A 22,980-nucleotide genomic window follows, 5' to 3' on the forward strand; every position below is an offset into this window, starting at 1 on the left:
CCCAGATTAACGTGGTGCAGGGACAGTGCAGGGCGCTGACCAGTGAAGCTGTTAGTTGATTCAGGCTGCAGGATGATGGTAAAGATGCTCCTGGGCGATGGGAGAGGGCTCCAGGAAGCAGTACAAAGATGCAGGTCCAGGAGCAGGCAGGGAAGGACAAGCAGGTGGGAGGAAGGCAGAAGGGGTCAGGGAAGCAACAGAGGTGTACGCTGGGGGAAAGCCAAGCCAAGGCAGGCAAGCAAGGGGAAAGTCAGAGAGCAGGCAGGATTGCAGGGAAAAAGAGCACAGAAGGTACACTTGGCAAAAAGCAGGCTACCGACATACATAGCGCATTAAGGCGCATCTGTATGCATTAGTATGGGGTTTAAAAGACCCATTGAAACCTGCACCATGTTGACAGCCGTAGGTGTCATTGGTATGATAACAAACATCGCTGTGTGGACTGCGCATTCGTAGGAGATTAGTGCAGAAGAGTCCATATGCATGCGTACTGAACCTAACATGGCATAGCCCAACATGGCAGCGCCCATAACAGGTCCACCGGAATGGCTCCTGCTGCCGTGCTGAGGCCCGGACCAAGATTGGACATTGCCTCGCCCGCTGCCCTAGCCCCCATGCCCCAAACGCCAGTGTGGATAACCCTGCCAGGTAGGTTGCCACGGTGGTGACAAGCCCTGGGCGTGACCACTTGCAATCTTGGGGTCCTCTTTGATGGTCTCCAATTGCAACAATTCATCACATCATATTAATCATCTCAACATTCAGATAATTTGTCAATTTCTTACTAACCACTGTAAACAAACTCTATAATCTCCACCCTTGTGCTCAGCAAACTTGACTACTGCCCAAGCCTACTCCTTGGCCTTCCTCTCTACTCCTTGGCCAGCGTAAAGTTTGTTACCCTAACTCTCTTCAACCTACCCAGATAGCCCTCCCCCACCCCTTCTCTCTACTGACATGTTGTTGGATGTCCATGCACAACTACTCCCTTTTCAAGTTACTTCGTCTCGTCTACAAATCGATCAGTGGTCTAGCACCAGGGTACCTGACTAACTGTTTCACTGTTTACTCGCCATCTCGTTATCTCCGCTCCACCTCTGCACTCAACCTTGCTGTCCCATGCCCCCCAGACCCCTGTGCCTCTTCTCGCTTCCACTGTTTCACCATAGTGGCACCACTCCACTGAAACCCGATGCCCATTGCAATCAAAGGTAACCCAACAGTTTTCTTAAAAGCTTATCTTAAACTCCTTAATTGCTAAAGAAGCAGCTCCCTGCACTGTCCCCCATCCTCCCTATCGGACCACACCACTCCCTTCAGTGAACCTTAATGTCATTTGGTATTTTTGTATAGCACTCCTCTTTAGTTTAAAGCACTTTCCTCCTTAGGGTAATATTACCATTGCAGGTCACCTGTTTCTTATATTTTGTATCTGTTAATTCTATTTTGTCCCTGGTGTATGTCGCCCCCCCCCCTTCTTATTTAGACCCTCTTAAACTGGCTCACCACTTTTTCTATATTTGTGCTGTTGTACAGGAGGCATTCAGAGGAATGCCTCTGCCATCTGCAAATGTCATTGTAAGTGGTATGGTATGATAAGTACTTAGAGTGCATAATCACCTTGAAAAGGCATCTAGGCGCTAGATGGAACAGAAAGCAACCAAGTTACCCAACAGAGAAAAATGTCAAGTGGGAATAAAAAGGTTTCAATGGATTGCCTTTCTCCCCCAGAATCCTCATCTGATATTCCCTCCAGCTTTGCTGTTTCGATAGATTTTCGACATGGGGTGTAGTGGACCTCGACCCGGCCGTCTACCATCGATCTGTCTTGTGCAGCGTCTGCCCGTCGGCTCCTGACGTGACATCAGGTGTCGTATAAATACCACATCCCTACGTCCCAACCTCGGTTCCTTTTTTGCGCACGCTAACACGCTGCTTGGGCACACAGAGCTTCGACTCTTTGGTTTTTTTGGCAAAACTCGCTCTGGGTCGATCAGCTTCAAAATCACTGGCGCGGTCAAAGGTTCTGTCTCCGGAGGCCGAAACTGAGGCGCAGACCCCCGAGAAAGAACATAGACGGAAGAAGAAATGGACGCCTCTCAACCTCGAATTTCAGCAGTCCCAGCCCGATCTCCATAATACTTCTAAATTCAGGGCTTTGGTTGAAAGGGTTATTGACACCCTGGGATTGCACTCATCAGTGGAGCCTATACAAGGTTATGACCGTACCGACATTTTAGATGAAGACCTTACCACTGAACGTAATATGCCTTTAAACCCTGCCATTGCTGATCCTTTAGCAATTATGAGGCAAAACCCTTGTTCCATTCCTCCCTACAGCTCCACCATTTCCTGGAAATTCAGGCGGGCTCGAGGAGACCTATGTGCCTTGTATTTTCCCTCGCTCTACTCTGCCTGCATGCCCCCACTGCACTGAGTGTACTGGCAGTACAAAAGCTGGTTAAGAGATGCTGTAAGAAAGTGATGAAGCTGTGAGCCTATTTGGTTACTTTGGAGTAGTCTGTTTGGAGGTCACTGCCTTCATAAAAGGGGTGACTCTTCTCTCTTTTTTGACACTGCCTGATGATCGGTCAGAACATTCTCTGTCCGTTATCGAGCTCCACGTTGTGGAGTGGCTTTTGATGTTGACATGGGTGCCTTCACGTTGAGTGGGCCACGGTGGTAGTCTACCCAGTGTTAAGAGGCCAGGCTATAACATCTCGCCTTCATGCTGATGCCTTGTCATTTCCAAACCTTTCCAAACCTTTCAGACCTGTTCCATGGTCTGCCTTGAAGACCAGTTAGGAGATAAAAATGACTGAATGATCAAGATTTATCCATTCTTACAAAGACCACGCCCAAAATCGTACACCCAATCTCGGCAGCGCTCTGTAAAGGGTTGTACATATGGAGGGGTCCGCTGCTTCCAGGAACGCAGATGCAGGCAGCCGGACAGCTCACCGTCCCAGCACTGGCGCAAACAAAAAAGGGGGCGGGAAAGAAGGCATGCTCTCCATGCACAATTCTGGCGCCAGTATTTTGAGGACCCCTAGATCCTCTACGTAGTTTCCACGGGGTACCGCCTTCCTATCCCAGCCTCTCCTCCCTCCTTCCTCCTCCCCTCCAACCCCACAGGTTGGGACAGTAACTCTTTTGGCGGAGATCTGGTCGCTCGTAGAGAGCAAGGAAATGGAGGAAGTCCCAGCCTCCCAGCAATGCTTTGGCTTCTACTCCAGGATTTTCCCCATTCAGAAGAACCACCAGGCGGGCCTGATAGTTGTGCTGGTCCTTTCCACCCTCAACCCCTGCAAAAATTCAAGATGGTTGTGCCAGCTTTTACAGCAGAGACATTGGACAGGGGAGACTGGATGTGCTCCCTGGACCTGAACAGTATGTACTATGTCAACAAGCAGGGAGGCACCAGATCTACACGTCCCGATTTGGCAGCCCCATCGTTCTTTCCTATGGTTTAGGATCATGGGCTACCATTTCCAATACAAAGTCCTTCCATTTGGCCTCAACTCGGGCCCCAGGGTCTTTACCAGACTCATGAACTGGGAGGGTAGCCTAGCGGCAACGTGCTTGCCTTGGAAGCAAGACGACACGAAGCAACACAGGTTCGATCCCCGGGTCCGTGCTTAGAAACCTCTGGGTATTTAAGCGCGTTATAAATACGCAACTAAGAAAAAAACAATTACGCAATTGAAAAACAAAGAATTCCTATCACAGCATCTCAATGCCTCTGGATGCGGTTTGCCACTCTTCCCATGCACTTATGGACACTCTGCACGACCTGGGCTATTCGCTCAACCTCATTTGGGACACGTGCTCGAAGGGGTTTTCCCATCGGAAGACAAAATCTCAGCCATCAAGAGGGCTGCTGCCTTCTTCCTCAGCAGAGAGGGGACCTCAGCATGGTGGTACCAACATCTCCTGGGTCAACTGGCGGTGGTCCAGTTAGCCATGCCGCACACAAGATTAAGGATGAGAAGGATTCAGCTGCACTTCGCGGCCTCATGGAATCAGGTTCGGGGCTCGCAATCCGAGATGATCAACGTTACTCCATTTCTCCACCTGGACCTAACTTGGTAGTCCATGGACTGCAACCTACGGACGGGCAAGCCCTTTCGGCTGCCCTCTCCGCAGGCCACCCTCACCACAGACTCCTCGCTTGAGGGCTGGGGAGCCACCTTGGACGATCTCTCGGTCCACGGCACCTGGACTCGACAGGAGCAAGAGTACCACATCAATTGGTTGGAGCTGAACGCCATCTGACTAGCGCTCAGAGCATTCCTACCACTTCTCAAGGTGAAGGTTGTCCTCATCCAGACAGACAACTCGACCAGTATGTACTATGTCAACAAGCAGGGAGGCACCAGATCCCCTCCTCTATGCAGGCTGGTGATCAGCATGGGGGAATGGGCCCTGGAAATCTCGGCAGTCCACCTCCCGGGGGAATCCAACCTGGAGGAGGAGAGGCTCAGCAGGCTGGTGCCGGCAATTACGAGTGGCAGCTAAACAACCTCGTTATTCAGGAGATCTTCAACAGGTGGGGTCATCCCCAAGTGGATCTCTTTGCCACCTGGCACAACAAGAAGGGTCCCCAGTTCGCATCCTGGCAGGGCCAGGGCCCCGTCTCTGGGCGACACATTTCACCTCCAGTGGACCGGCCGGAAGGCCTACGCCTTTCCACCTACTCCCCTGATCCACAGGGTAATTTGCAAGATCAAGGAGTCTCACCGACTCATCATTCTGATAGCCCAATGGTGGCCGGCCAGGCCATGGTTTTCGGAACTACTCGGCCTCTCAGAGGTGCCCCCGATACACCTTACAACGGGCCCAGCACACCTTCTGGCGCAGCAGGGGGGCAGAATCATCCACCCTGCGCCAGGGAAACTAGCCCACACAGTGTGGTACCTGAGCAGGTAACGCTTCGGCACCTTAGCCTGTAACAGGCTAACCTGGAGATCATACAGGGCACCAGGTGCAAAGCCACCAGGGCCCAGTACAAAAGCAAATGGACCAGATTTTGCCATTGGGCAAACTCCAAGGGAATTGACCCCTTGGCCTACAATTTGGACGACGTCCTCTCCTTTTCGGCGCACCTCGCTCATTCGGGCATACAGGTGGACACCTGCCGTACATACCTTGCAGCCATTGGGGCTTACAGGAACTCGGAGGAAGGCATGTTTTCCTCCTCCAACCCTATCGTCAAGAAACATCTGACTGGTCTCGCTAGGCTCTACCCACCCGTCAAGAGACCGCACCCTGTGTGTGACCTTAACATAGTCTTGGGCGCCCTGGCGCACAAACCATTCGAGCCAATGGTGTCCGTGGACATTGGGCTGGTCACCATCAAGACGGCCTAACTAGTCGGTCTTACCTCGGCTCGCAGAGTCAGCGAGATCCAGGCGCTGGTCTCCTCTGAACCATATACCACCTTTCACAAGGACAAGGTAGTCATGCGGACGCACCCGGCATTTCTGCCCCAGGTTCCATCTGCATTTCACTTGAACGAAGAAATAGTCCTTCCTTTGTGTTTTCCCGATCCCAAGGAAAAAGCACAGTGAGTGCTGCACTGCCTGGATGTCAGACATGCCCTAAAATTCTACTTGGACAAGACCAAGGGCTTCCGCAAGTCGGACGTTCTGTTTGTCACTTTCGGAGGCTCGTCACTTTCGGAGGCTCGATGCCAGGCTATCAGGCCTCTAAGGCCTCCATATCCCGCTGGATGGTCTCTGCCATCAAGGAAGCGTACGAGGGCCAGCACAAGCCGCTCCCAGCCAACATGCACGCCCACACAGTCAGGGCCAAGGCAACAGCCATAGCATTCCAGCGCCATGTGCCTTGGCAAGTCATAAGCAGGGCGGCCCTTGGGCATCTCCCTCTGCTTTCTGCAAGCATTACTGTTTGGATGCCGGCTCTAGATCTGATGCGTCTTTCGGACAGACGGTTCTCAGGAACCTATTGGCTTAAGGAGGGTCTCCTCTCCACCCTGAGGCTACAATCAGTTGTAATCGGCCATACAGTATGGAGGAAAGGGGACAGGACTTAAGAGTAATTATAAGTTACTCACCATCGTGACTAACGTACTCTTAGTCCATAGTCCCCTTTCCTCCATACGTCCCACCAACCTCCCCCCTAATAATGGTGTCATTAGGCAATGTTAAATCGATTGTCGACGCGTCAATGGGGAATGAGGTGTGGCGCTGGAGGGCGGAGTCAGGGCAGCACACGCTCCCTGGGCCGCATGCCTCTAAATTTAAAGGGGAAGGTTTTTTCTGGTGAAAAAAGTTCTGTCTCCTGTCCCTTGGAAGGAGCACCCATACAGTATGGAGGGTGTTAGGCAGAAACCTGTGCAGTTCCCTTGGGGACCACTGCAAAAGATTTAGGACTACAGGTGTTGGCAGTAAACCGACTTGGTAGCAGTCTGCACCACCCAGATTTAGCTGGTAGCTGTGGCTGAGCAGTCAGACTTCCCTCAAGAAGAGTTAGGCAGCATGCAAAATATACACAATAGGCACTTAGATACAATAGCACAAGCAAACACTGACCAGAGCTTTGGTATCAAGGTATATAATTATTTATTTAAAAATGCACTTATTGAAACACTCCAGCACTATTACTGTAAATCACTCTAAACACAATTACTATTATTATATATACACTCCTTATTCCTTATCAGACAAGTCTTAGTTAACACCACTTATTTCCAGACAGAGGTGAGCGCTTAACTATAGATGGCACTCCAATAAGTTAACGAAAAAGGGAGGGGAAAAAGGCAGAATGTAGGAAAAACCACCACACTAATACTTAGGAACTCTTAAGCAAGGCAGGAAAGTCAAAAGTTACTTGTGAGCCAAAGTCCATCGGTCGGGCCCACTCTTGGAGAGAGCAGGGCACAAATGCACCCAAGATCACACAATGACAACAGGCTTAAAAAGTCTTGCAGGGAGTTCAGAAAGGTTTTAGTTAGGTTTCAGAAAAGTTTAGCCAGGGTGTCCCAGGCTAACCCAGGGTCGAAAGCCGGGGGCTAAATTTACCCCGTACAGTCGGTTGCAAGGGAAGCAAGGCGGAACACGGTACCTTATGTGGAAAGGATCCTCCAGCGGGGGCAGTTGTTCCTGGCAGCGGTTGCAAGTCGCGGCGTCGTCCAGAGGAAGAGAGGATCTCGACGTGGAGGAAAGATGAAGGTTGTTGCACTGCCAGGGAAGAAACCAGCCGTGGAGTTTTCCGGTTAAAGGTACTACCCTTTTGATTCGCGGTAGTGGTAAAACGTGGTATCCCGGTTGCCGGGGTGCTTGGCACAGGCAAGGCGGCCACGAGATGCTCCAGGAAGCGAAAAAGGAAGCAGACTGGTTATCCCCACCAGTCGAAGGAAGAAGACTCTCCGGGCTGGAGATCTCCTCTGTCGTTGGGAAAAGTGGTGAGACGGTTCAGCAGGGCTCCACCGGTGGTGTCGTCGTAGCAGGTCGGCTCAGCTTCTCCCTCGTCGGATTCTTCGGTCCTGTGGCGACTTCTAAAGTTCCAGTCCCCAAAGCCCTGCTTTTATGCAGAAAACCCCCATTCACTCAGCCTAGCTGTCACTCAAACATGCTAAGTGGTGAGCGGGCCGGCTCACCACTTGGGCCAATCAGGACGGAGTGCGACTTGAGTTGCCTAGGCAACTCAGTCCAGGGTGCCTAAATCCCTCTCCACCCCTCCTAAGTACCCCAGACAGAGTGGCACCACTTTGGAGGGCTTCTGTGGAGAAGCCCACCAAAAAGTGAAACAAAGAGCTCAACTTGGGTTGGAGTCGCAGAAGCGAACACAAACACCATTTTAGAACTGAGTTCTGGCAAAAAATACCAACCGGAGAATTAATATTAAATAAATAAACCGGCGGTATGTTCGAGGCTATAGGAATTAAATAATTAAAGTTGGTAGCCTCGAACAATGGGAAATCCCATAGGGATATATTCGCGGTCGAATATAAAAAGTAGTATCCACTGCCACCAGCCAAAACTCAATCGGGGGGTCGGAGACGTGCCCCCTTGACTTAACAGACCCCGGGGCAATCGAATTGCCCCGGCCAGTACGTCCACAATATGATGGTTTGTGCTGGTTCTGTTCAGAATCTGAGACTAGTAAAGTGAATGGTGACTTTACATGTCCTGGTAGACAGTAGTCAGTCCCGGGGTATGGAGTCTATACTGGGGGGTCACTGACACCCCTGTTACTGCACTGAGGGTGCTGTGTAACACACATCACAAATACACATGAAGCCCTATGGAGTAAAAGACCCCATAGTCCATTAAACACATCTAGAATCAAAAACACCCTCAAATCATGCCCAAGAGTGAGGGTAAAAGAGTCTCACTCTTGGCAGGAGAAAAAAAATAAACCCCAAAAATCCAGCAAAGCTGCTGGGGGACTCACTAGGTTAGGAATTTCAGCCTAAACAGAGAATTCTCCCTAACACTGGGAAGGGGGCTATGGACTAAGAGTATGTTAGTCACTGCGGTGAGTAACTTATAATTTCCTGTGCTTGCTGGATTTCATGGCCTCCTGCATTCTTGTAGTCCTGGGGGGGGCCTGGTGGTGCATGAGCGCTTAAGTGGCTTCTCAGTTGTCAGTGGTCAGTTTCCAATGTTCACATCAGACTTTCTGTGAATCTCAGCAAGGAAATCGTTTTAGATAGTATGTTGGTCTCTGCAAGACGACCTGTTGAAAGGGGCGTTGTTTCTGCAACACCTGTGCCCAACTGACATGGATGCGTCAATGAAAGGCTGGGTTGCTCGCCTGTAAGACCTGAAAACACTGTGTTCGTGCACTTCCACGATTGGAAGCTCTGTCAGGAACTCCTTCTGGATATTTTCTCTCTGTGGGGTATTACCCAGGTGTACTTCTTCACTTCCAGTGTGAACAAGAAGTGCAAGTTGAACTATGCCAGGGAATTTCCCTGACATTGAGCTCAATGGGACGCACAAACGGTCAAATGGGCGTTTCAGCCTCTATTCATTCCGCCAATCCCAGTCATTCCACATGTCCTCAGGAGGTATGCAGTAATAAAATTGCGGCAAAGATTACGACTTTACAAAACATCTGTGGTTTGACCCGGTAAAGGTGTACCCCATTATACTATTTAAGAGGAACGGGGGTGTCCCCGGCTCCCCTTAAATGGTATAATGGGTCTGGAGTTTGCGGGGCTGTCCCCTGCATCCTTTACATGTATTGCGGCGGCAAAACCACAGCCTTTTTGCCGTGATTTCTTTGTGCAAACTGCCATTTTTGCAGTAATTTTAACACATGGAAGCCCTCAGGAGGCTATGACTGTTGATTGTAAGTGATATGGCCGCAGCGGATTTTGCCGCGGCTGGAATGTTCTCATTAGAAAGGTGCGAACTACCAAAAGTTTGCACCTTTCTCATGCAAACACGCTTACAGACTACGGGGGCTGCAGGGGTTCCCCCCCCCCAACCCACGCTCACTATGCCACACAGTATAGTGGACGGGGTGTTTTTTAAAAATGTGTTTACTTACCTGCAATGCTACCACTAAAGGTTTGAACTTTTGGTGTTCAAACCTTTGGTGGTAGCATTTTTCGGTCATTTTTCGGTCCGATCGTACAAAACCATGCCCGTTAAGGTCCACATTGATTTAGATTGCTCCCGTCTGGGCCTGGATGACGTGGTCTCTGGAAATGCCCGACATGCTCATCTGCCCTCCCTGGAGCCTTCAACGGTGAGTGGGTCTGCTTTCCTAGTTCGATGGGTGGGTGTACCATCTGATCCTCAGAAGCCTAAACCTTTATGCTTGGCTGCTGAGCTTTTAGGAGTGGGATTTATCGGATGATGTCCTAGACTTGCTTCTCTCAGCTCCCAGAACTGAAACCAAATCTATTTATGCCTATAGGTTGTGTACATTTTTGAGGGATCCTTTTTCTTGCTTCACATCCTCTATATTGGATACTCTACTTTCCTTGCCCCGACAGGCCTGCAGGTTGGCACTGTGAAGGGGTATCTTGCCCCTATTTTGGTTTTCAAAATGACCCCTGAACAGGGCTTGTTTTTTATCGGCCTCCACTCATGCAATTTTTGCTGGGTTTGTGCAGTTTCCCCCACACTAATTGGCAGAATGGGATTTAAATGTATTGACATTTCTTATGGGCGCTACGTTTCAGCCCCTAGAATGCTAGGTAAAAATGGTGGAACTGAGGTCACAGAGCATGGCACCTCGCTGCACCCCCTTGTGGCAGGAAAGTTTTCATAGAACAGCTGCTCTGGGATATAGAAGAGTAATCTGTGAGAGGAACATCAACCAGAAAGAACATAAGAGTGAAGTAATTTGTTTGTTACTTTGATTTTTTTCAACTAATAACCCAATCTTTAATGCAGACTGCCCTAAACCCTTTTCATGATTGTGACAGTACATCCCATAAAGAAGTTAAAGTTGCTCAGCCTGTTTTCTTGCCTATATCTTGTCTCTGGATACTTTCCCTGAAGTTGTAAACTATTTTGTCGTCATCTTAAGCTATCTGGCAGCCCAATTGTCTCGTTCTCTGTCCCCTGCAGGTGACTAGAATTTCTACCTCAATCCCATGTGACCTATGCAAGGACATTGTGGACCAACTGAACTTCCACTGAACGGTGCTTAACGGGCTTGCGAGTGGTGTGGGGAGAGGAACCAAATTACCCTTCTTCCTGCCTTCTCATTGATACTACTGGACAAAATATTTTTTTATTACATTATAGAAATATACAAAAAAAGAAAAAAAATACTGTGAATCGGAGTTGACAAATTCCCGTGAAAGAAATGTAATGTGTGGGGAACTGAAATAATTTGACAGCTAAACAATGGACTACACTTTGTGATGTTAATTGTTTCGATATTGTTTGTATTTATCTTTTTTTTATGTATGAGAATCCGGTTCTGGCTTATTTTATTGAATCTTAAGTCTTGAATGAGAACTTATTAAATAAAAGAAAAAACATGAATTTGAGAGAAGCTAAGACATGGTGCATACTGATACAAGGCTGCTTTCGGTGCTGCGTTACACCAGAACTGTGCCTCAGAACTATGGTGCTGAATTCAGGAGTGCTGACCAATACCATATTCCTCAGAAAGATATATGTAATACGTATAGGTTTTCTTAATTTTAATTTATTATTTATTTAATTCACTGTTCATGTGTCAACGTGTTCATTTGCAGCAAATACAGGGAGAAGTCCTATTCATGCTTAAAAGGGATTCTGGGAGACAGATGAAAGACCATTGGTCACTATAAAACCACAATTGGGAATGAATTTAATTTCACAAAAGACGTTATTGCGCACGGCAAATGGGAAATGTCTGTCTGTATCCACAAAAATGTAAGGTCCAACTGAAGTGAGCTTGAATGCACACGCTGCTTGTCTGTGAATGGTAGAAAGGAATGGGGGGGGTGTTTGTTTCAAAAATCAACGTTTGAGCATGGCAGGCAGAGGAGAATGGTCCTTACTACCCCAAATGATTTACTTCAGCAGAAACTTGGTGATCCACTACTGTTTGATCAGCAGGGTTGTTTTTACTTCACAGCACCTCGTTCCTGGTTTAACAGGATTTCAATGGTTCTTCTGGACTTTTAGATCCATATCTGCACCAGTGGAGGAGCTGCCTCAGTGGGGGGTGGGGAGTTTGTTTAGCATTGTTTTGAAATCAAAACTTAAACTGTTTTTGGTGCTACTGTTCTGTGTCTCCTTAATAGATATGATGGTGCACATTCAAAGCTTATTAGGTTCACAAAGGAAATGTTTTGGGTTTTAACATACTACGTCCAACCAGTTAAACCCATTTCTAACTTTCACAAATACACCAGGATTGATCTAGTCTGTTTTCCTACACAAGAATTTAGAAAATCAAATTCTCTATTTTTTGTGATTTGTCCCCATTGCTTACCAGAACCAACACAGGTGCTGGATCCACACTGGCACTGCAGCATTCACACTGTACTGGCTCACTACAGTAACAGGGGACCCATAGAAGTGACCTTTTCCTCCAGCCTGTTGGGACCAATACATTGCTTTCCTGGCAGTCTTTCCTTGCCTCCTGTAAAGCTGCAATATGTGAAACCCTTGCTCAAAAGAGTAGGACTCCTTTAAACTCCCGATTGGCTTGTGGTGCTTCACATGGCTAGCCAATGTCGCTTCCATCACTGTGAATCACAACCCCTGACTGTTCCTTATTCACCGGGTTGAGGGGCAGGGAACATAGGGTTCTTGGCATATGAACAATTTGTATAGAACTTGGTGTTGGTCAGTCTCCTTATCTGGAGGCTTACAAATGAAGTTCATGAGCTGGGACCTAATAAAAAGCCAGTCTTGGACTTACCTCGCTCTGTCTTTAAGCACTATGATATGATCCTATTGTATCAGCCCCGCAGGGCTAACTTCGAGTAAATGGCCTGGCCTTTGTAGACTTTTAAAGTGCACCTTGCTTTCTTTTTGTATTTCAAAGCTTATAAAGACGTTTTTAAAAATAGTTCATAGTGGGGGTGAAAAGGAAAGCAAGATTGCACACAAGTTAATAGGATGAACCTTTTGCTACAAACTGCTATTAAATTTGGTGCATTTTTAACTGTATTTAGACTTGGTGACGTGATGTGTACAGGAGTGTGCAAACAATGATTTATTGCCCCGACTTTAAATTTATAAAGTTCCTATGTTTTCTTTCTTTAAATATTTTGATTGTGTTATAAAGGCACAAGAAAGAAATAAAAAAGTTGCAATAGTTTGATTGTCGTTTTGAATTTATTGCATTAAGACGAAGACATTTAAAGGTGTTTTCATAACTGAAGAAAAGGCCAGTTATTTTCAGGTCATTGGTTGCGTGATTGGCATTTGACAGGGGACCAGCTATAGCCAAAATAAATCAGACCCGCTTTGATGTGTGTTCTGTTAAATTCCAAATCTGCACAAATCTTTACAATATCTACTTACATTTCATTATTGGGCTGTTTCTTTTTATGGAGATGACATGAGAAGACATTCAAACATGAGCACAATTTTTGGGGCCCTCTTGTAGTATTCATGGCCGTGGTACACTTTCAGGAGTCTGGCCGGAGAGCACAGGGCAAGAGCTATATCTTACAGTATGCACTGTAGATTAGGGTGTATTCCTGAGGCAATGCTAGCATATAATGGAAACCTACCAAGCTCATCTGAGTTTAAACAGGCATTCACAGGAACTGCAGAGGCAGGAGCTGACTGTAAGTAAAGAGACAGAGAAAACAAAGACAAGCAAATATACTGGGTAACACAGATTGATCAGAATAAAGGGTGTACTGGAATATAAAGGGTCCCCTTGACCCCGGTGTGCCCACGAATTGTAGACCAATAACAACGGTCTTGTACCTGCTAAAAATCCTTGATAAAATAGCTTACAACCAAGTCCAGGCACACTTGGAACAGAACCAACTTCTGGGCACCAGACAAACGGGCTTCCGCCCTAACCATACCACATAAACCGCTCTCCTGGATCTTAAAATCCAAATGGATACCATTAGAGATTCTGGTAAGATCTGTATCCTACTACTATTGGACCTACCTGCAGCGTTCAACCTTGTGAACCACAACAAACTATGCTCCACTCTAGCCAAAGATTTACATTTTTCAATGACCTTCTTGGCTGAACGAACATCCAGAGTATCCATAGGCAAAGAAGCGGCGGATCCCATACCAGTTCCCATAGGTGTCCCACAAGGATCATGCATGTCTCCCACGCTCTACAACGCTTACACCAAGCTTCTCTTCTCAGCACTGGACTATATGGGTGTCATCTGCACTAACTTTGCAGATGACACCCAGATCCTTATCCCTCCCACGGGGAACTACATCCAAGACACGTCCACCATAAATAAAATGTATTTCATAATCCAAAACTGGATGGCCTTAAACAGTCTATGCCTTAACGATGAAAAGACCGGGATTCTCATCTTGGGCTCCCAATCCAAAATAAACGCACGTCAACTTGAATACTCCACCAACAACATAGATGGCACCATCATCCCAGTACTCAAACACGTAAAAACTTTAGGAGTTTACTTGGATTCTAACCTCTCCCTGACCAAACACATCAGCACACCCCCATCCTCCACATCTTACACCTCAAAACGTAGCTCCTTCAGCCACCAATTCTTGACCCCCACTAACTTCATCACTCTAGCCAGGGCCTTGATTTTATCAAGACTTAATTACTGTAATGTACTATTATAAGGCACCTCTACCACCAAGCTCAATGAATTGCAGCTGATACAAAATAAAGCCCTGAGGGCTGCCCTTGGAATAAGAAAATCTGACCATATATCCAAAACCAGAAGAGAACACCATTGGTTACCCATTAAAGCCAGAGTCATATTCAAAACGTTGAGCATCACCTTCAGATGCCTCAATGAGAATGCTCCCATCTACTTAAACCATGTAATAACCAAAAAAACAAGCACCAGAACACTAATATCAAATAACCATTCTCTACTGGTAATACCTCACTACAAAAAGACTAGAGCAGGCGGCGCCAGTTTCCAACATTTAGCCCCCAAACACTGGAACTCTCTTCCGCTCTACATCAAAAATGAGGAATCCCTCCTGAGGTTCAAAAAACAGCTGAAAACCTGGCTATTTAATCAATATTAATAAACCTAACCATCACAACATCAAGTAAATATGTCCTCATATATGTATATAATTCTGTGCTGTGAATACCTGTCCTCTGCTTTATATTATGTACTGTTTGCCAATATAATTGCTATACTGGCCTTTAATGTAGGTATCCTTAAGCGGTCTGTAACCTCGCCGTTATACCTAAGGGTCTGGGCGAGTAACACATGTAATCAATAAAATACATAAATCTCCTTGGTTTAGGGAAAGCCCTTTGGATCGGTACCAGCAGATTACTCTTAACTGTCATACAGCAGCGTCATGATTTAGGTGTGCTGAAGAGACTGTTGTACTCAGTGTGAGGGTAAAACTGGAGACCATGTACTGAGGCAGGTAAGACTCCAACAGACAAGGAGAAGGCAACAGAGGTCTTTCTCTTATGTGATCTGAACGGAGACCAACCCAGGGGGTCCCACTGTAAACAGATAGAGTGCGGAGGCACAACAGTGGACCAGGATGTAATACAGGCGGAAAGCAGTGATGAAAGAAGTAACTGGGTACAGGACAGGCTAGAGAAAGAAGTAACTGGGTACAGGACAGGCTAGAGAAACAAAGTACAATGCTGGGACTGGAATATCAGAATACACAAGGCAAAGGACTAAGACAAAATATGTTGCTGCCAACACAGCAAATACGAGGGGTTCAGGAAACTCGGAGTACTTCTGAACAGGCACTCGAACTAAGGACTGAAGTCTGGTAATAGCGCAGGCAAGGACCCAGCAGGAAAACTTCAAGACACTGGGATTGCAGAGAGACGGAGAGAAACGCTAGGCTGAAACATGACACGTCTGTGAAGCAGAAATTCTTGCAGAAAACAGGGTGTTCACAGAATGTCAGACGGGCAGAAAAGATAACGACAAAGAACTGAATGTCTAACAGCAAAACAGGACAAGGTTTCAGAAGTCAAAAGCTGGAAATCAAGGAAGAGGTTCAAAAACAGTGAGACTGCAAAATCAGGCTAGAAAGGTGCTAATAATCGGCAACACGAAACAGGATTCGAAAGGAAAAATTAGGATATTCAGAAAAGGTTCCAACCCGCAAACTCCCAGTGGAAGCAGTTGACTGAACAACTGCTTCTGTTCAAAGTGAGCTTCTAAAGCCCCTCACAGCCAACAGCCCAGCATGGTGAAGCAGATTGCAGTCTCAGGCAGCTGTGTTCAATTAAGCCCAGCCCCTGCTTCAGTAGACTGCAGCAGTGGATTGTAATTAAAGTCTCTAGCTCTCAGCAGTCTAGCCTGCAGTGGCTTAGAACAGGTGAATGCAATCGGGCCTCTCCAGCTCTTAGTAGCTTGCTGTTAACAAATGTACCCAGTATGCATCTTCCTCTTGAACAGCATACATGTACCAGAATGTTTCTGCTGGTTTAACCCAAAAGCCAGTATGGAACATGAAATTAGATTGGTCCAAAACTGCAGCGGTAAAACAAGTAAATGAATGCAGAGGTAGCTTGTAGGTTTTAACTGCGCAATTATGCCAGAGTCTCTGAATGCGTGCATGTAGCAGTGCTGGGTGTTAAGTAGGTATAATCCTGACAGCATGCTGACTTCATGCTGCAGATCCTACTGTCTATAGTATTAATACTTCTGATGCGTGCTAATCTGCTTAGAATCACATGCTGTGCATATAGTCCGACATCCAGTGGTAACCACATAGTATTGCATCTTGTCTTTCGAGTATCGAAAGGGGACGTCGACATGGGTGTGCCTATAACACTATCCCTACGTAACGTGTAGTGTACCCAAAATCCCTCGCGCGTCGAGGTCCCTCAGATTGTTTTTTCCCGCCCAGCAAACTGGTCACCTTATGCGGAGCTCGTCCAGAGACATTGCTATTGTTATCCTCGACCCTTGGTCGAATACCTTTTTTTTTTTTTTTTTTTTTCTTCTCCAATCATTCTTTTTATTTGTTTTTATAAGTAAACATACAATCTCGAGTGCATTAATTCACTTCTTACATAGTTTGTTTCGAGATAATCGACCAAAACATAACCAGGTGGGGTTGAGGGGGAAAAGGGGACACCGTGGGAAAAACCATTAGGGGTGCTGTAGTCCTTGGGGGGGGGGGGGGGGACTGTTTCGGGTAATTGTCTTTCGTGTGGGGGTTTTCGCTGGACCTTGACTGAGGTTGGACGCCTCCACGGATTCGTCTTGTCCTCTGCTGCTCCTGTGCCCGAGTTAATCATCATTCTGGGGTGCGAGTTGGGTGTGGGCCGCGGGATTGGATTTGGGGTTGCTTTAGTCGTATTTGTCTATCCAGCGGAAGGGCGGTGGCTTCCTTGCCATTCCTGGGAATCGTTCCACATAGTCTAGGAAGGGGGCCCAGGTGTCAAAAAATGTATTTCTGTTCCCCAGGCGGATGGCAGTTATTTTTCCGCTACTCCGATGTCTCAGCATTTGGCCCACCACAGGCTCACAGCTGGGCCTTCTGGATGTTTCCATAGCCTTGCCATGGCTATCTTTGCTGCTTTGAGTAGTTGTGTGCATAGACTTGCTAGGTTACCGGACAGTGGAAATTGGCCCTCCCCTGTGCTGCCCAGTAGGACTATTCCCAGATCCCATGGGATCGTCAGGCCTGTGATCTGCTTGATAAGGTCCAGAATCTCCTTCCAATATTTACTGGATGCTGGGCATGCCCAGAGCAAGTGGAATAGCGTTCCTGTGACTGTGCATCCTCTCCAGCATTGCGGGGAGATCACTGGGTTGCTCTTGTTCAGGGTCTCTGGGGTCAAATACCACCTATAGCAAGTTTTGATCGCCCCTTCCTTGTTGGTGACACATTTCGAGCTTGTCTGCGTTCTGGTCCTAATATGTCTCCATTCTTCCATTTCAATTGTCCTGCCGATGCCTCTTTCCCACCTTTCCATGCAAGCCTCCTTTTTGTCGGGGTCCACTCTGTCCACTTTAGCCTTCCTGAGAATTCTGCATTTAGGTGATCCCTTTGGTCGACTGCACCTGCTTGCACATGCCATTTTAGCCTTCCTGTGAATTCTGTATTTAGGTGATTCCTTTGGTTGACTGTACCTGCTTGCACATGCCATTTTAGCCTTCCTGTGAATTCTGCATTTAGGTGAACCCTTTTGGTCAAATACACCTGCTTGCACATGCCATTTTAGCCTTCCTGTGACTTCTGCATTTAGGTGAACCCTTTTGGTCGTCTGTACCTGCTTGCACATGCCATTTTAGCCTTCCTGTGAATTCTGCATTTAGGTGAACCCTTTTGGTCTACGGCACCTGCTCGCACATGCATTCTGCATCTACTCACGCACCTACCTTGCCAGACTAGCTGAACTTCTGCCGCGAGTCACTGATTCCATTTGCTCATGTACCCACCTTGCCATACTAGCTGAATCATTGCCTTTGAGCCTCCGGCGCTACCTGTACTTGTATTCACCTAGCATAATGTACGCGGTCCAGTGCTGAACCCCCCCCCCCCCCACATACCTTCCAGTGTTCCCCCGCTCCATTGCACAGACGGTTAGGACAGTTGGCTTACGATATGCGGCCACTGCCATCTGCCAGCCACCTAATTCTTGCTACCTTGGCAGGGCTTAGCATGGCCACATTGCTCTGCCCCCCCAACCCTAGGACTGCTAAGACCAACCACTGTCACGCCACCACACTCTCTCTCACTATGCCCCTCAGCAACCCATACCTTAATGACCCCGTCCTATGGCTCCAACACTTTGCCACCAAACCTACACCTAATCAACCGTGCACGCTCCAAGTCAGGAATCTCAGACTGGGATCCAGATTACCCCATGCCCCTCATGTCGCGAGCACCCAGCACACTCACAACACGCTTACCATACAGAACATACCACCCTCCCCATGTACCTTCTCTGCCAAAGAACTCAAGGGCGCCCTCATCAATGCCAGATCTATCACGGCCCACGCGTTGGACATTTCCGACCTTATCACCACTCAAAACCTTGACTTCTCCAGCATGGGGTCCGGCATGGATTCATATGCTCATGAATATTCCCCGTCGTCAGGCTGGGAATCCTCGGTAAAGAAAAAATCGGTATCAGTTTCGTTTCTGATCTGTCTTTCGTAGTAGTAACCAATCACTAATCTCTGCGTCATACTGACCACAGCCAATGACTGCCCTCTACCTAAGCCCCGCCTCTGGCAGCCATCTTCAGATTTTTACCGCACGTTCAAGTGTTGGGATCCTCGTGCTATTGCTCTCGAGCGTTAGTGCTTTTTTCACGTTTTTTCTCAGAAAAATTTCTCTTTTCGGTCAAAAGAGCCTCAAGCTCCACCGTTCTTTCATCCGATTAACGGGGACCCGTGTCGGATTCGTCTACGGCCCTCAAGGGTGAAGATTTCGTCAAGCCACGCTTTTGGAGGACTCCAGAAGTTTCTCAGGCCCATCTCGGACATGGCCCAGGAGAAGGGAAGCTCGAAGCCCGGAAAGCTGTTCAGGGTCTGCCCTGGATGCCAGCTACAGAATGTCTTTAAGGAGGACGAACACTCCCTTTGCCTTTACTGCCTACATGAGGACAAGACGCACGTGGAGAAGGACTGTGCGTTTTGCGGCAATATGTCGGAGCGGACCATGAAGGACCGCCATCAACGCCTCGCCAACTGGCTGGAAGGAAAGAGCCCGTCAGGCGAGAAGAAGAAGAAGAAGAAGAAGAAGTAGAAGTCCGAGCGGTCTTCTAAGACCTTTGAGGGCGCCCCGGCGACGGGGGGTCCAACAGAAGGCCAAGCACCGCGAGTCCGCTGGCACCGGGAGCGCCGAACGGTCGGGCTCTACGGGCGCCAGGCAGGGCGCATCCTCCCCAGCGCCATCAACCACGAGCCAACGCTCTGGCTCGGGTAAGAGGAAGGCCGAGCACCCGGCGAAGTTCCTGGAGAGACCCCGGTCGAGCTCGAAGGCTCCATCGGAGGGGGAGCGTGGCGGTGACCCTCCCCCCAAGGAGAAGGCGGTGAGCGCACCTAAGGTGGTGAAAGCTTAATCCATCCGGCCAAGGCCTCTATCGAGACAGTCGCGGCGGCCCTGGCTCAACCTGTGGAGGCTACACCAGTGGTGGCGACCTCGGGGCCCAGAGTCTCCCTGCCACCGCGGAGGGAGTCCTCTTTCATGCCCATCGACAGGGCCCCCGTGAAACCTCCGATGGAGAAGAAAAAGGGGGGGCAGGAGGTCGTCGTGGATTCGGCCTCAACCTCTGAGGAGGAGCTGATTGAAGTCTTAAGCCACGGCGTTGGCGTGGAAGAAGACCAGCCTGTCGGGAGGGACCCCGACGTAGGAGACGACGAGAACGTTGAGGGTGCCGAGTGCCGCAAGACAACTCGGCGGCCATTTTGTTGGCTATACAGTCCTTATGCTCAGAGATAAGGACGAGACTGCCGTTACCACCAACGGAGGAACCGCTCCCGACGGGGGACCCGGAGCCAGGCCCTTCTGGGAGCCCTCCCCCTAAGAGAAGGATGATTCATCCTCCACCTCCTTTTCAGCCATTGCGCCCTGTTCAGCCCTCCTCCCCGTCCACGACACGTGGGGATGATACGGGGACTGACACGGCCGCAACGGGTACAGACGACGAGGATCTCCCGTCGTCACCTCCCACCCGGGCTTCCCCGCCCGACGAGATTGGATCGTTTCACTCCATGATCGCCAGGGCATCCGAGCTTTTCCAGCTCTGCCCGGAAGAGAAGAAGAAGGAAGGTTTCCTTTATCAACGGCGCGAGGCCAAGAGGAAGACGGTCCTCGCTGTACCTCTACTAGACGATATTTGGGATGAGGGCCTCGCCCTCCTCAAGAACCCATCCACGACGCCGGCTAGAAGGGATCGGTACGAGAAGTAGTACCGGGTCCTGGACGCAGCCCCCTTGTGCCTTCGGGCACAGCCGACCCCGGACTCGGTCGTCTCCGCGGCGGCCAGGAAGAAAGCGGGGGGGCGGGGGGCGGCCTCTACGTCGACCTCCCCACCGGACGGCGAGGGAAAGAAATTAGACACGATGGGATGCAGTCTCATCTCGTCGGCAGTAACGACGATTAAGGCGGCCAACGCCTTGGCTATCGTAGCCCGCTACGGCAGGGAGTTGTGCTACAAACTGGCCCCCCTGCTGGACTTCCTACCAGACGACAAGAGGGCGGAAGCCCTAGAGATCTTGCAGGAAGGAGAGGTGGCGTCGGACCACGCCATTACGATTGCGACGGACATCGCTGACACTGGATTTCGCCAGTTGGTCAACGGCGTGTGCCTTAGGCGGCGTGGATGGCTCCAGGCTACTGACTTCCGTCAGGACGTGCAGACCAGAGTCTTGGACATGCCGTTTGACGGAAACAACCTGTTTGGGAAAACAGTGGACGATTCCCTTCAAGCCATCAAGGCGGAGACGGCCCGGGCTCTTGGGGTTCTCCAGCAACGGCGGCCGCCCTTTCGGAGCGGCGGAGGCAAACCGGGTGCCTCCAAAGGTTCCAGCGGCGGATTTTCCACCTAACGTCAAGCGGCCCGTTCGTCGTCACAGGAAGCTTACAGTCGACGAGGCAAGTCAGGCACACCCCGCCGTCGTCACCAAGGAGGACAAGGCGGCAAAGCCTTGTCGAAGCAGGACTGAACCGGCCGTGGGGTCGGGCCCCCACCGAAGCACCCCAGTGGGAGGCCGGCTGGCGAGCTTCGTCAGCGTGTGGTAGTCCATCTCCACCGACCGTTGGGTGCTGGACGCCCTAGCTCAGGGTAACGCGCTCGAGTTTCTAAAGAGGTGCCCGCGCGTCCCCCCTGTGGCCAGGAAAGAACATCACGTCCCTCAACTTCTCTTGGAGGTAAAGGCGATGCTCAAGAAGGGCGGCATCGAGCTCGTCCCAAAGAGGCTTCGTGGCTCCGGAGTTTACTCAAGATACTTCCTCGTGAAGAAGAAGACGGGATGATGGCGTCCCATCCTGGACCTACGACGACTGAACAAATTCATCAAGGCACAGAAGTTCCGGATGGTCACCCTCCAACACGTCCTGGGTCAACTGGAGGAGGGCGATTTCCTGTCGTTGGATTTGGAGGATGCCTACTTCCATAATTCCCATCCTAAAGGGACACCGAAAGTTTCTCAGGTTCGTGGTCCAAGGGCGTCACTACCAGTTCAAAGCCCTTCCCTTCGGATTGAGGTCGGCACCCAGGATGTTCACCAAGTGCCTCGCACCGGTGGCGGCGCAGCTGCGCCGAGAGGGGATCCACGTCTACCCCTACCTGGACGACTGGCTCATCCGAGCAAAGACGAAGGAGCTCGCCGTGGGGCACACGGCAAGGACCGTCCAACTACTCACGGACCTGAGATTCTCCATAAACTACGCCAAGTCCCACCTGGTGCCCGCGCAAGACGCACTGTTTCTGGGAGCGAAGCTCGACAGTGTGTCGCTTCTGGCCTCTCCGTCGGAGGAAAGGACGAGGGCCATCTTGGGCAAGGTGCAGCGGATGCTGGCTGCGGACGCGGCCAGGGTGAGGTCCATCAAGTCCCTCCTCGGAATGATGCATTTACCTCATCCCCCTGTGCAGGCTCCGGATGCGCCCGTTCCAGGAGTTCCTGGACGCGCGTTGGATCCAGACGACGGGCAGCTTCGAGGAGAGGATCACACTCGACGAGAGTTTCCGACGAGCGATCCGGTGGTGGGGCACCTGCGCGCATCTGACGGCGGGCATGGACTTCCAGACCCCCGGCCACCAGTAGACAGTGACCACGGATGCCTCCCTGGAAGGGTGGGGAGCGCACACCGAAAATCTGCACGCGAGAGGCCTTTGGCTTCCGACGGAGAAGTCCCTCCATATCAACGTCCTGGAGCTCCGTGCAGTGTTTTGGGCCCTCAGGTCCTTTCTTCCGTCCCTCAAGGGCAAGGTGGTGAGGATCTTCATCGACAACACCACCACCATGTTCTACATCAGGAAGCAGGGCGGTACCAGATCCCCAGCCCTGTCCAAGGAGGCGCAGGATCTGTGGCATTGGGCCGTCGCCCAAGGGATGTTTCTGGTGCCATTTCATCTGGCAGGGATAAAAAACAGCATCGCCGACTCGCTCAGCAGAGAGCTGCGCTCGTGCCACGAGTGGGAACTACGACAGGATCTAGTGGACCGCCTCTTCCGACGGTGGGGCACACCCCAGATCGATCTGTTCGCGACAGCGACAAACTCCAAGTGCCGGAGGTTCGCCAGCAGGTTTCCCCAGCCGAGGAGCATGGGCGATGCTTTCTCGCTCCCCTGGGAGGGCCTGTTTCTATACGCGTTCCCTCCATTGCCATTGCTGATCCGGCTCATCAACCAGCTCAAGAGGTCACGGTGCAGGATGATCCTCGTCGCACCTGCGTGGCCGAGGCA

At 49.8% G+C, this 22,980-nt stretch overlaps 1 protein-coding gene across 3 annotated transcripts in view; it reads left to right on the forward strand.

The window, feature by feature from the left end:
* The window catches only part of DOT1L (DOT1 like histone lysine methyltransferase), a 1,510,259-nt gene extending 1,497,509 nt beyond the window's left edge, over window positions 1-12,750 (forward strand). For all 3 annotated transcript variants that reach the window (XM_069649513.1, XM_069649515.1, XM_069649514.1), the window contains one exon: window positions 10,554-12,750. Coding sequence is in view for 1 of the 3 variants with exons in the window: in XM_069649515.1 (XP_069505616.1) it covers window positions 10,554-10,561 (8 nt within the window). In the remaining 2 variants the exon portion in view is untranslated. The remainder of the gene's footprint in view (window positions 1-10,553) is intronic.
* The last annotated feature ends 10,230 nt before the right edge of the window (window positions 12,751-22,980 follow it).

The sequence above is a fragment of the Ambystoma mexicanum genome, chromosome 1p (genome assembly GCF_040938575.1).
Source record: "Ambystoma mexicanum isolate Mex_15411 chromosome 1p, UKY_AmexF1_1, whole genome shotgun sequence".
NCBI classification, from domain to species: domain Eukaryota; kingdom Metazoa; phylum Chordata; class Amphibia; order Caudata; family Ambystomatidae; genus Ambystoma; species Ambystoma mexicanum.